The sequence below is a fragment of the Cygnus olor genome, chromosome 2, assembly GCF_009769625.2.
Source record: "Cygnus olor isolate bCygOlo1 chromosome 2, bCygOlo1.pri.v2, whole genome shotgun sequence".
Taxonomy (NCBI): Eukaryota; Metazoa; Chordata; class Aves; order Anseriformes; family Anatidae; genus Cygnus; species Cygnus olor.
The window spans coordinates 18,151,586-18,166,316 of NC_049170.1; the positions used below are offsets into that span (position 1 = coordinate 18,151,586).

Below are 14,731 nucleotides of genomic sequence, written 5' to 3' on the forward strand. Positions count from 1 at the left end.
AACTTCAGATTTTCTTGGCTCTTTAAAAGAAGAATGATCATTCTCTCTGTAGCAAAATAACAACCCTATTACATTCCAAACACAAAGCTGACCTCCATTTATCTGCAGTTTCCAAACTACATGGAAGAAATAGTTCACACAAAAGCTGACCTCTGTTTATCTGAGTTTTCATACTACACGGAAGAAATAGTTCAAGTATTAATCAAAGTAATGTCACTTTCCAATATGTCTAAAAGTAATGCAGTATTCTCTTTCCTAATCCACTTTTTCCCCAATGAGTCATACTCCAGTTAAACCTGCTGTTAGGCTAATCTATTAGGCTACTATACACCCATGCTAAAATCGTGTCAGCTATGTGCACAGTAGGATATCCGAAACTGCATTTGGAATGCCAAGACAGTATTCGCACACAACTTTTAAGTGCAAAACTTCTTCTGAAGAAAAAGGAGAAAAATACAAACTAAGCATGTCTGAAATACAAAAACCATCTTCATTATAAATATACTTTATAAATATGCTCCATTAATGTTGCAATACATGTTTTAATTATGCAAATTGTGATCTCTTTATCCACTGTACTAAAGGAATCCTTGAAGTCATTATTCTATTAACTGCGTGCAGAACAGTTTGTAATTTTCCACCATCTGCCAGCAGCAGTGAGAATGCATTACCTTCTTTCCATGTCTTCCACTGGAACCTGTTCTACCCGTAGCAAACTTGGAACCTTCCTATGTATTGCTCAGCCAGAGACTTCAATGGAGATGTTTAGATACCATTAGTGAAATGCCTAAGAAACTGAAAATGGATAGTGCCAGTCCTTTTTGATATCACCTTTCTCCCAGTGACAGTACTAGGTGAACTGGGAGAGTCATGGGATCTCTTGTAGTTAGAAGTAGGCTTAAATTCCAAAGAACAAGATTTAACCTCTGGCTTTTTTTTTTCTCCACTTTCTCAGCCCCTTTTTCAATGACCTTTCATGGTAGTAACTTCAAGATGTGGTAACTTCAATTACACGTGGTATGAATTTTCATCTGATGCATGGGCAGGCATGGCAAGGAACAGTGGTGCTGAAAATCTAAGTGGTAGAGTACAATTTATATGTTCTTTTCTGGCCATTTCCAAGGCAACAGCTGCTCATCCTGAGATACTTCTAGTCTGTGACAGCAGGCTTCAGCAGTCCCAGAGAAGTATAAGCTACTTCTGCTCTTGTTCAAGACTCTCAGCCTACAAGGTCAACCCTCAAAAACACAGCTGAAGAGGAATTTTCCATCAGCATTACACTCTCCTCTTTTTAGCTAAAAGAATCACTCGCCCCATGACTTAGATGTTTCAAAACTTTTGGGATAAGAACGGTTCTTTCCTCACACGTGATTCTCCACACATCATCAACCTGTCTAGCTTGCTGATAGTCGTGACCTCTTCTTTCAAAAACATATAAGCATGAAAGTCTCTCTGACTTACAAGCTCCCAGACTCACTGGGAGGGCAGGGGATTTAAGAAATACATCAAATCTTTGAAAATGAAACTGGTCTTTGTCAGAACAAAATTAAACACTAATAATAATACAGCTAAGTTTATTTTCTCCCATTTTGGAACAGCACATTTTTTGACATTTCAGAATTTCCAAAGGAATGGGAATTCTGTCTTAGACTAACTGTATTTAATACATGAAAAGCCCTACACAGCATCCTGATTTCAAGAAATGAAGTTGAATTGAGAGGGACTATTCAAAGAAGCAAGTATTTGTCAGCATAAGCAGATGTTATACACTCAGCTCTCTATGAAATTGGTCACACATTTTAAGATGCAGATGAATATATGAATTTTTATTACAGATGAGGTATGCTATGCATGCAAGTAACTTCAGGCAAGTGACTTTTTAAACTGATGAAACAAGGTCAGACACTGAAAGATATTTAGGCAGTACAAGCTGCAGATAGAGCGGTCACAAGACTTTCAGAAGTTATCTAGCATTTAATTCATTTGGATTTATGTCATAGAAGTTTCTAAAAAATTATTAAGTGCTTATCTGCATCTTTAGTGGCTAATTTTTTTTTTTAAACTCCCTCTTTAACATAAAGAATCAACTGCAAGCAACCAGAAATCTGAGAAACATATACAAAGGACTTCTAAAAAGTGAGAACAAAAACATTTCCTTCATGGAAAACTAATGAGCAGCTGTGAATGTAATTAAGAATATTTATAAAAAGGGGATTTGCTTCACACCTTGTCTGTCTCCAACTCTTTTTATTTAATATTATATAGCTTTCATCCTTTAAAGTGCTGCAGGACATTTATTTTTATGCAAATGTGTATTTTTCTATGAAGTCTCTATCCTATACTGAAAACATAGCAGTTACACTTGAAAAAAGTTCAGCTATTTATTATTTGTTTCGACACAGCAGAGGGAAACTGGGAGCATAATTGTTGCGATTCTCAGGTGCAACATCCTTCCCCAAAGGTTTTCCTCCAGAACAGCTAAGCAGCTAATTCCCACAGATGTTCAGGTAGTTAAATTGCATTCAGTCAACCTTCTCTCACAGAGGAAAATACAAATTTTGTAATGTATCTAGAAGTTTAATGAATTCAGGGACTGAAACTGTAGTGTTGATCCCCTTGGGTACTTCTCATTATCTGTAGTCAAAAAGAATGATTTTGTTTATCTCTGCTGATCTAAGTTATCACACTGGATGGAAGCGAGGGGAGAGGATGCTTCCCTGGTAACAGTATTCCAAACTTCTAGCTTGGACAATTTAAAGTAAAACATCTATCTGCTAGCTCCTTGATAAGCAATTTATCTCCAGAAGCATTGGTACAGAGATACTATAAACTCACTTACTTTGTTTTGATCATTAATTCCTCAATTGGGATTAAGGTGTTTCGGAGACGTGAGAATAATATAATACTGGGGTGGGTTCTATACAGATTAAGCAATATTGCAGCAGAACTTCGAACGAAAGCAAAAATTTCACTCTTCAAAACAACCTGGGTGAGGCAATGCCATGGTATTCTTTCAAAGTCTTTCTCATCTCATTAACTATCAATATGCCTATGAAAGGCTAACAAATGGCTAAGACTGTTTTAAGTTTGTTGTTAAGACTGTTAAGATTTTGGGAGAGCTTTTCCATAGACTTTCTGTATTACATCAAGCAACTCAGTCTCTCAGGGTTTCGGATCCTCAGTCTGTAGCTGGAAATTATAGTAATCTAACTCCTTGTATAGCACTGTGAAGGTCATCTATTGCAGACTGTGCAGTATTCAGAAACCATGGTCACAGTATACATAAATGCCTATAACACAACAACCATAAGGCAATGTGTATAAATTGTGTCACAAAATAAAGCTTCTAAAAAGTCAGTACTGCTGTGCAAGAAAGGACTCACCATGGTGGTACATTTCATAACTGAAGTTTAGTGAGTACAAAAAGAATAAAGAAAAGTCAAAGTTGACAATTCATTGAAAGTTAACTGTTTTTTTTTTGTTTGTTTGTTTGTTTTTCACTTGTGACTCTTAGAAGCTCCTAATAGTACTTCAGAACGAAAAAGTGACACAGCAACATAAGTTCAATATGACCACTCAACACATACAGATGGAGAACATCCTTTTTGGTATTGTGCTCCATATGGCTTCACAGGCCAGTTTTTCAGATATAGGTTTTATGCACCTGTATAAATACAAACCAGCATAAAGAATATCAAGGGAGGAGAGCAAAGGGTTCTTCAGGATCATCTCATCATCAACCAGCATGTAGGAGAACAGTGTAGCCAGAACTATCTTGGGAAGGGCTCACTTCCTCTGTCAAGTCTTTCCTGGTTAAAGGAGCCCCTAATCCACTGTCATCATTTCCCTCTACACAATGGAAAAGCTGCAGGCATGCTAGAAAGGGCTGTGTGATTATTTGTGTTGTTGTTTTGTGTTTCTTTGTTTGGCCCTATGTAATAGTTGGTTCAACCTAAAATAAAAATGTTGTTTCCACTGAGTATCTACTGGGAGAGAAAGAAAGAGATTGTGTCCATGCATCTATATCATTTGTAGCCTGTAGATTCACAGGCTTATTTTGTGTAAAAAAAAAAAAAAAAAAAAAAGGCAATGAGTTTCAGTCCCTGATCTAATAAACACTTACATGCAACAGTCTGTAGCTGTGTCAACGTGAGAGATTTTAATCAAATCACATTCCTGGCTAAAAAATACTCTTGAAATCTGATTAATGTGGTTTTAAATCCTCTTAAGTAGAAGACACAAATCTCCCAAATCCCAACTGAATACCTTAAACATCAGCCTGAAGGGTGAATGGTCTTCCCTGATGGTTTTGTGAAGACTGCATAATTTTTCCCCATTTGAAAATACTCATTATTGGCTTCAGATTGGCTTTAGGGAATAAAAAAGGCTGGAGAAAGTTTCTATTTATTTCTAAATTAGGGTGCATTTCCTATACTCCTTTAGAAGGACTACTGGCCCTTATTCAACCCACGTAAATGTGTGTGCACGTATGCATGTTTATTGCACACATTCTCATCTATGCTTTGGCATCACAATTCTTTTCCCACAAGATTTTAAAATTATTTTTTAATTACAGCCTTAGCAGTAGATTGCAGTAACTGACAAACAAAGAACTGAGGTCCTCACCCCTAAAGCTTGTACATTTTGACATCTGCATAAGTGATTTAATTTTCAAAAGCATTGATCCTCCACAGCTCTAATTGCCTTCAGCACCTTAAAAAATAGCATTTGTGACACATTAAAAACCTGTGGGCAAAAATATTGATTTTGCCTCACATTAAATTTCCAGACGATCAGAAAATACTAGTAACTGTATGGCAAATAATTTATGAGATCTGGAGGCTTTGCAACTGAAAATTTTATCTGAGTAATAAAAAAAATGAACATAAATACATACATTTTCAGAATTAGTAACCCTAATAGTTGTGGAGTTTTTGTGTGTGAAGTAGTAGGGTTCTACAAATACAATCTACTAGCAGGAAGACACTAGACTAATGGAAGTTAAAATCCCATGATTAGTTTAAACAATTGTTATGTATCAATTAAATAAATCTCATTAACAAGATAGGAGGGTAAAGGAAAACGAAAATTTTCCATCTTCTGAATGGAATCATGACATTTACAATGGGCTGCTGTGCTATGAAGTAGTGACCTATAAATTAAATTTAATCATTAGAAGACAGTGTGCTACCATAGAATAACAGTTCATAATAAGAAGCACTGAAAAATTTCATAATCCCCTTAAATAAAACAACAGTCAAACTTTTAAGGCAAACCACTGTGGTATGTCTGAGAAATAGCTGGTAGCATCATTTACCTGTGTCACCGCTTCTTGCCTTTTGGGGGTGAAACCAGATGACAGCATTCAAGAATCATTTAAGATCTAGCAGACTTGAGCAGAGCCTTTTAAATAATGTCTTAGGTTCAGACTTGCCAAACACTAATCCATTACTCTTCACAGAATTTGGAAAGTGGGAATTACCTACATAATATATCTCCTTTTGCTGCATTCAGGTGGTATCCCTTGTTTCATTTCAAATCAAACAAATTAAGTGTACATAACCGAGATGGTACTGTCCCATTCTTCACAATTTCTGTTAAGTTCTAAGTCCTCTCAGTTACAAAATAAGGCTTTTGGCTATCAGTTTCTAACCTCACTGAATCAGCACACAGTCCTTGAAGATCTGAATATCAACCTTATTTTGAACCCTATTAACTTGTTTTGTCACTTTACTTACTATGCCTGCCCTGAAGCATTTGGCACTTACTAACAACGTATTATAACTTACTCTTTAGCCATGCTTTTTAAATGGCATTAGAAAAATGGCCGGAAAAACCAAAGTTCTAAAAGCACTGTCTGTGAATAATTAATTTCCATCCAGTCAAAAAGTGACTCTCGTTACCCAAGTGATTTTTAATGAAGAATTCAAAATCTTAAAAAGTTATTATAACTCATCTTTTCCGATTTGTTTTCTCTATTTTATTTTCCATGTTTCAAATGTACAACATTGGTTGTATACATAAATAATGTAACATACCAAAATCCACAAGCTTGACTCCTCCTTCAGTGGTCAAAAGGATATTATTTCCTTTAATATCACGGTGGATAGTTTTGTTTTCATGCAAATGCTGAAGTCCCTGGAAGGTGAGATATAACCATGAACTTTTTACTAACAGCTCTGATCTCTATATTACATTTACAGAAACAAAAAGTAGCAGATAATTATGAGAAAAAAATAAATATATATAATCCAAAACCACAGAGATGTCATTCTTACAGGAAAAACTCTTGGCACACCATGAGTAATATATATTTTTAATTGCTTAACTTTATGTCAAACAGAAATTTTAAGATAATAGCAGAAAAAAAGCACTATAAATGTATGCTATATGTTATACCTTTAGAGTATAAACTCAAAGAAAACTGCTAAAGCCTATCAATAATTCCAATGCAGGAAGTCAAATTCTGATTAAAAGACAATGAGAAAGAAAGACACTTGATAAGCTGATTTTTTTTTCTTGTGGAGGTGTCTGAATTCACTAGAACCGATGATCATTTTGCTATTCAAAAATACCTTGGAGCCAGACATAATTTGAACTCATAATTTGAATCTGGGTATATTTCTGCTATTTCTCAAAATAAAAGTAATTTTTTTTGCCCCTGCCATGGGCAGGGACACCTCCCACCAAACCAGGTTACCCAAAGCCCCATCCAGCCTGGCCTTGAACACCTCCAGTGATGGGACATACCACAGCTTCTCTGGGCAGCCTGTGCCAGTGCCTCACCACCCTCAGAGTAAAGAATCTCCTCCTGACTTCCAACTCAAATCTACCTTTTTTTTTTTTTTTTTTTTTTTTTTAAGCCATTTTAGCCATTTAACCATTCCTTCTTGTCCTATCACTACACTCCCAGACAAAGACTCCCTCCCCAGGTTTCCTGTAGACCCCCTTGAGTACTGGAAGGCTGCTATAAGGTCTTCCTGGAGTCTCCTCCAGGCTGAACAGTCCCAGCTCCCTCAGCCTGTCTTCATAGGAGAGGTGCATCAGCTCTCTGATCATCTTTGTGGCCAAATTTAATTCTCGCAGGGCTTTAACTTTGCTAACCTGATCCCTAGCTGCTCGGATGATTTCTCTGTATCCCTCCCAGGTGATCTGTTCACCCATGCAGGCCTCCTGGTGTTTTTGCCCGACTTCTTCTTTGTTGGGATGCATTGTTCCTGGGCTTGAACGGGGGGTGATCCTTGAATATTAACCAGCATTCTTGGGCCCCTCTTCCCTCCAGGGCTTTGTCACATAGTACTCTACCAAACAGATCCCTGAAGAGGCCGAAGTCTGCTCTCCCAAAATCCAGGGTAGCGAGCTTGCTGCGCTCCCTCCTCACTGCCCTCAGGATCCCAAACTGCACCATTTCATGGTCACTGCAGCCAATTCTGCCCTTCAGTTACAAATTCCCCCCCCCAGCCCCTCCTTGTTGGTGGGAATGAGGTCCAGCACAGAACCTCTCCTTGCTGGCTCCTCTGTCACTTGGAAGTTATCATCGATGCATTCCAGGAACCTCCTGGATTGCCTATGTCCGGCTGTGCTGTCCCCACAACAGATATTGGGGTTGAAGTCCCCCATGATAACCAAGGATTGTGAATGTGACGCTGCTTCTATCTGTCTATAGAGGGCATTACACATTACCTTGATTTCACTAAACACTGCTATAAAAGGCTGTGTTAATGGGTACATGACCTTCATTCAAAGAAAAAAAACATTTACTGAATATTGACTGTCCTTTCACTGAGAGCTTATCTTACCATCAGAGCTTCACGTAAAATGTAAGCAATTATAAGTTCATTCATCCTTTCACCTCTCTTCAGAAACCCTTTCACAAGATCAGTCACAGATCCACCATTGCACAGCTGCAAAATAAAATTGGAATATAAAAAGGAATTAAGAAATGTTGGAGCAGCCACCTGGTTTTATTTTACAGTAGTTTTTTATATTTGTGCCTGAATGAGCTCCTTATTAAACTGGCAAACCACAAATTTGTTCTTGCATCTACCATTTATACAAACAACAAAAACAGCAACTTATACCAACTTCTTTCACCACTTTCTGCATTTAATTCTTCTTGCCCAAATGCAAGTACAGCAGTCTATTTCTTTGTTTTCCTGTATAAGCAATTGCCTTTCACTGAAATGGAAGTAGCTTATAGAGCAATAAATTTGCTGTGAAAGCATGTTCTGTGGGGCACGCTAATTGCTTCTTATATTCATCATGTGCAACTCACCAGCAATGCGGATTATTACAGCATCAATTCTCAGGTACAAAAGCTACATACAATGTAAAATGGATTTAAGGCATCAGAAGGCAGGTGGCAGAGAAACTCCCCCAACAGGAAAATCTTCCAAGGTAAAAGTTACCTTCTTTGCCAAGCAGCATGTAATTTGTAGTGCAGAAGGACATTATACACAAGGGATGGGCTTCATAGATGGAGATGAAAGCACAGTGGAAAAAAAAGTCTCGTTTATCACCAAAACAAGGTGGGTCATGGATATAAGATAAATTATAGCCCTTGTAGCATCAGCCCTCTCAGCTCCTTGTTCCAGATGCAGAGAGCCACAACCTACTCTTTCTCCTGCCTCAATTCCAGACAGACTCCAGCAAGACTTGTCCCTTTGCTTCTGCATACACAAGAAGGTTTGACCTTGTGCTCTAAAGATTACTAGCAGTTTAGCCTAGAACTGCAACATTTCATGTTTATTCTTTTACTACTTAAAATTTTTAGCAGGAAGAAGCAACAATCTAAGTCTGTAGCAGCTCTGTACCTGCAAAGATGAAATCAGTACTTAAGGTCTTAAACTATCCCTAATGATACCTGTTCTGCATCACCTAACAATACTCATTGATTAGAGAGCCACTGCCTCTTTAAAGGAGTAGCTGCTTCTAATAAAACAGTGAAATAATCTATAAGTTTTACACTGTATCATCTAGTAGCTTTTTATACCAAAATAAATACCCACATAAGACATTTTACCAAAGTAGCACAAAATTGTAAATCCTTCTGAGTGCAAATAGGGTAGCTTATTCACGATGGCTTAATTTATCGATAAAATCTTTCAACAGTAGAACTCCAGACATTGAACACTTTTATATTTGATTTTTTTTTTTAATCTGTTCTTATATACCTCTACATTTTTTTTTCTGCGCAGCAACTACAGAAAAGACTTGCACCTTACAGCAAAAAACACTTTACATCCCTTTGTACCCAAACAAAACAATAATTTTCTGACTACTATAGGAACCCTGGGTTGCATTGAACTTGCACTGCGTGAACGCCTACACAAATATCGTTCAATACATAAGTGCTGTGGCAAGATATTTCCCCCCGTCAGGTCAATGAAGGCTCTGCTCTGATAAATGCTGAGCTGTACGGCAGCAGTCTTGGTACTTGCTTAATCTCACCCCCTAACTTCAGTGGGACAATATGTATGCTTAGAGAAGGAAAAAACTCATGTGCGTAAATGATGAGATTAAGTGCTTTGTGGGATCAGGGTCAGATTCCCAAGCAGGACTGAATTTACTGTCTTTAGGCATGCTGGTCTGCCTTCTCCATTGCCTTTTTCTACTTACTTTTTCTACAATGCCATTCACTTTCCAGAATCACAGCTGTTTTAAATTTGCCACATCACTGACACGTTTAATCATACCTAATGGATGATGACAAGTCCAGTTAAATTAATGCACTTGCATTTCAGGGCACTGACACTGTCTGACAACTGGCAAAACAGCTGTGAAATAAATCATATAAAAACAATAATATTCTGTAAATTACTTTTCTTCATTATCTAACATTAAAATTTTGCTTCTTATAGATGGGTCTTCTATTTTGGTTACTGAGCTGGGTATCTGTTAGGCTTTCTGCTCAAGGTAAAGAGAACTAACGCAGAAAGGAATATATTCTTTCTGTAGGTGGGAGAAGGAAAAATACTTCAGAAATCACCTTCTTCAATACGTAGGTAGTAAATCCAACACTGAATTGAATTGTCTGGGACAACAATGTTTATTTTTACTTTTACATGTTGCTTTAACTAACTTTTCTACCACTCTTGTAAAATATAAGCACCTGTTATAACTATCTGTATTATTAGATAGCAATTATATAAAATTCCAGGTGAAGTAAGGTACTAAAACTGGTAATTTCAGATCAAACCAAAACTGAACCTGGGTATGTAAAAGCTCAACTGAGGAGTTCTTGAGCAGAAAAACAAAACTCACCCACATCACGGGGGGGTGATCACATCTACAGTGACTCCCAAGGCAGAGCAGCAGTTAGGCTGAGGTCAGTTGAGGATCTCATAGACAGAGGCTCTTGCATGCACAGGGCAAATTTTCTTTTGCTACTTCTGTCTCAAAAAGCTGTACTTCTACTTATACCAGATGATTTGTATTTTTTCTGACCACCACCATAGGAGGATGAGGGGAAATAAAGCTAGGTAATAGAATGGAAGCAGCTAAATGAAGGAAAAGGGATTATGAGAATACAAACCACAATTAGAAAAGCAGATTATGGCAGACACTGTATCTGTGTGCTCTGAGATGCGCGGGGTGGGGAGGAACGATGACGACAAAGATGACACAGGTTAGTGTTAACCTTGTTCTATTTTTCTGCAGGCCACACAAGTCCTCGTGGGTAAAACATTGACTCTGATCTCATTTCTTACTTCTACTGTTTATTTTTGCAGGTGAAGCTGCCACATGTCCCTATAACCATACATGCAACCGAAGTTCAAACAGTGACTCTTTTTCCTAAGACTATAAAATTACACGTGTTTTCAATAAATGCTTATCATAAAACTATCAAAAAGCTCCTCTCATTATAAGCCACGTTCCTCTCTTCCCCCTCAAAAGTAGAGAAAATTACTACTTTTTTTAGTAGTAAAAACTACAGAAAATTACAATACTACTGCCTAATGTACTTCTGGACCATGTCTACAGGAGCTCCTTTTTTGTTGTTGTTTTGTTTTGATTTTTTTTCTTTACCAAAACTGACAGCTGCAAGTGGGAATCTGAGTAGGCAAGGAGATAAAGTATCCTTGGAAATGTTGATCAAGATCTGGACAATGTCATGAAAACTTAAATAAATATTTTAAAATCACATTTTCTTAAATCATGCAGTCCTTCAGTGAGATTATTGGATAAATATTACTTCGTAGTATTGCCAGACTGGAAGTTTCCTGAGGTGCTGATAAACATTGCAGCTTGTAATTATAATCTCTGCAGTTTCTTAGTACCATGCTGTCCACAGAAAAACTTGTGCAACCTCCTACCAAAGTTACTGTGTTTGAGTGTAGCTAACTGCAATGCCTGTACAACAAAAAATCATGAAGGCAACAAAAATACATTTTTTTAAAGATCTTTTTCTTTCCAGTGAAACATCTAGAGAATAGAGGTGTTGATAGCTACTATTTAGTTGCAAGCCAGCCCATTGTGCTAACTTGAAGGGATAAACTGAAATCTTTGGGCTACATAAAAGAGGGTGCAGAAGACAGAGACAGATGATTCCCAGAGGTACTCAGCAAAAGGATGAGACGCAACAGTCACCAGCTGCAGGATGGTAGATTCCTACAGGACACAAAGAAGGCATTTTCCCACTGACAGTCCTTATGATCTGGAAGACATCACCCAGCAAGGATACATTATCCTTGAAGATACCAAAATCACAGATGGAAAAGACCTAGTGCAAAATTGACATTGAAGTTAATCATTTTTGAGCAGGAGGGTGGACCCAATAACCTCTGAAGGTACTTTCCAAGCTGCATTTTTCTATGGTTAATAATAATTGAATCTAAAAATACTCAGTCCCCAGTCTGGACATTCAGACAGACAGGGAAAAAGGACTGAGGAATTCTTGCATACTCAGAACTCGATAGAAGACTTGATCCATCTGAAAATGTGCTTATGACTTCTACAGTGGTAACAAAGAGCTCCTCCCTTATGATTTTCTGGCACTCAAAAGGCAAAGACTCATACCAGGATGACACACAGTCTTCCACCCACCCATCTGCCATAACCTTGTGCTGCTGTAATTGAGCTATTAGAATGCAAAGCTCTCTTCTGCTATAGATTTATAAATAGCACGATTCTAACGCAAAATGTCAGTTAAAATTGTCACCACATCACAGTCATGCAGTTGTTCTTTGTAGGTCTTACTCACTCTTCGCCTGACCCAGCTGATACGTTTCTCTGTGCTCAGTTCTTCTGGTTTCTGAAGCCCACTGAATAACAATTCAAGCATCAGCTTCGCTTTTAAGAGAACTATTAGTTGCACTTTTGTTAGGACTATTACAGCCTTTAATCATCCAGCTGCTCCTAATTTATGCATCTGTGCTGAGCTGTCAGGTGAAATTTGCTTGCACCCTGCAGTTGTCAAGGCACTTTCATCTTATTTCAGCAGCTTGGATTCGAACAGCTACAGTAACAACTACTACAGTTACTACTTGCCCCATCCTTACAGGCTGCGTGGACAGAATTGGCTGGGTAACACCTCACATATGCACAACTTAAGGCATACACAAGTGATAGTTATGAAAAAGTAGCATTGTCCGCCTTGCTTTAAAGTCTTCACACACAAGAATCTTAAAACCATCTCAGGCACTATTTTTTTTCTCTCCTGTTCTAAGATAGATCAATAAATTTCAGCTGTTTCTGAGCATGCAGTACGGCAGTGCTGCCAGCCCCTGAGCTGGCTGTACCTTTCTTTTGGTCCCGGCTTTTTTAAGAACAAAAGATCTGATTTGCTGCTGCTTTTTGTCACAAAACTACAGAAACATGTATAAACAGGAATTTAACCCACCGTATTTTCATTGTGTAGAGATCTAGTACCTTCAAGTGGTTCTTGACAGATGCTTGGCCTAACCTACTCCTAAAAATCTCCCAGTGAGGAAGATTCCCATTTAAGCAGCCGGTGGGTTTCACTTGCCCTGTAGTCAGAGCATATTTCCTACTATCCAACCCAAATATTCCTTGCTGACAATAAAACTGCTTTACTTTTACCCTTCCCTGTAGCTTTTGAAAATAAATGATTGTTATTCTCTATTTAACATCATCTTTGACTACTGTCACAACATGCTATTTTTCTCTTTTGTGGGTTGAAAAAAAGTTAGTTGCTATAACCTTTTGAAATAATATACTCTTTCTAAACCTAGACTGTGTACAATTTGCCACTGATGTTTGTGAAACATTTTGCACAAAACTGAATATGGTATTCCTTTGGGAGTCTCATCTGAGAAAAACTGGAGAGAGCAGAAACATCTGCACTTTGTAGAGAACCCGTTCTGCAGTCCCATGGCCTAGTCAGACATATATATCCCACTTCTTCCTCCTATAGGGAGCAGTACTTTGTATGTGTCTACTGCATTTAACCCATGATTCCAGGAAGTTCCTCAGTGTGTCACAACAGGGCATCTGACACTATTCTCCAATGTGCCTGTAATTCAGTTAGGTGTCCTTTTCGGACTTTTTATGCAGACTTCGTTTCCTCACCTAGGTTATTAATGAACAGAAACAGGCCAAAAGCAGATGCCCACTTGTGGTTCTCCCTGCCTGAAAGTGAACTACTTACCACTGTTCTTTGAGTAAAGTTTTATGAAAATGAGATTGGTTTATTGTTTATGTGAATTTTCTGCAATTTTTCTCATAAGAATGTCACATGGAAACACACCAAACCCTTTCAAAAGGCATAATGCCATCTATTGCTTTCCCCTTACAACACCAGTTATCCTGTTAGAGAAGAGATTTTATTAACATGAATTGTTGTGGCCCAATCCAAGCTGACCACTTTTATCATGATACTGTGTTCTAGGTATTTCTATGCTGGTTTCTATGGGTTCTGGAATCATTCTGCGTATCAAAGTTACACAGACTGCTCTATATTTCCCTACGTCATAGTTTTTCTCACTTTGTAAACACTTATTAAGTATTCTTCTACCATTTCTCTATCTTCTTAGTAACACAATCTTGTCTTTGCCATGCCACATTAATCTCTCAGACCTTATACTTAAACGCTTGTACTCTAGTTGTGCATTTTTGTTTCTCCTTTACGAACACATTCTAAAAGATTAAAAGAAACAAACCCTGATGAATTTTTACTCCTCTCTGTCAGTGCTTGTATCTTTTGTCCACATCAGCTAATTTGCTACTGTGAGTTTGATGATTTCTTTCAGTAACTGCCCAACTATCCTGCTTTCCTTCATTTTTTATGCTATTGCCCTAAGCACAGTTACCTACCAGCTTCCCAAGCCAGGTAAAGCATACCTTTCTAAAGCCGGTTACTCTTACTCCACTGCTCCACCAACCTTCCTTTCCTCAGGAAAGCGAACACAATTGTCTTAGGGTCTCTTTCACTCAAATGTCCTTCCACCTTCAACTTTTCAAAACAGAACTTCTCCATTAGAGCAGAACCAACCTCACACAGCCATTTGCATTGTCACTTCCTTTGCCTTCTGTCTCCAAGAATTTGATGGACTCCATTTCTCACCACAGTGGCTGTCACAGTCAGTTGTGACCAGATTCATTCCTATTCTCTGCCTACAGTGTGACATGTCTCTACAGCTCTCTACAGCCAAAGAGCACCTTCCACTGACAGCATCTCATGCCAACTACAGACACCAAGGGTCCTTGCATAGACTTAGAGAACCACATCAGTTTCTTCAATGAGCCAAGTGGTTCAACATGCAGCTCGTTT

General features: G+C 38.0%; 1 protein-coding gene across 1 annotated transcript in view; it reads right to left on the bottom strand.

Annotated features, from left to right (window-relative positions):
- The window catches only part of MYO3A (myosin IIIA), a 114,960-nt gene that overhangs the window by 80,878 nt on the left and 19,351 nt on the right, over positions 1 to 14,731 (bottom strand). Inside the window, 2 exon segments of the mRNA XM_040548931.1 lie at positions 6,039 to 6,138; positions 7,800 to 7,904. Coding sequence (XP_040404865.1) covers positions 6,039 to 6,138; positions 7,800 to 7,904 — 205 coding nt within the window.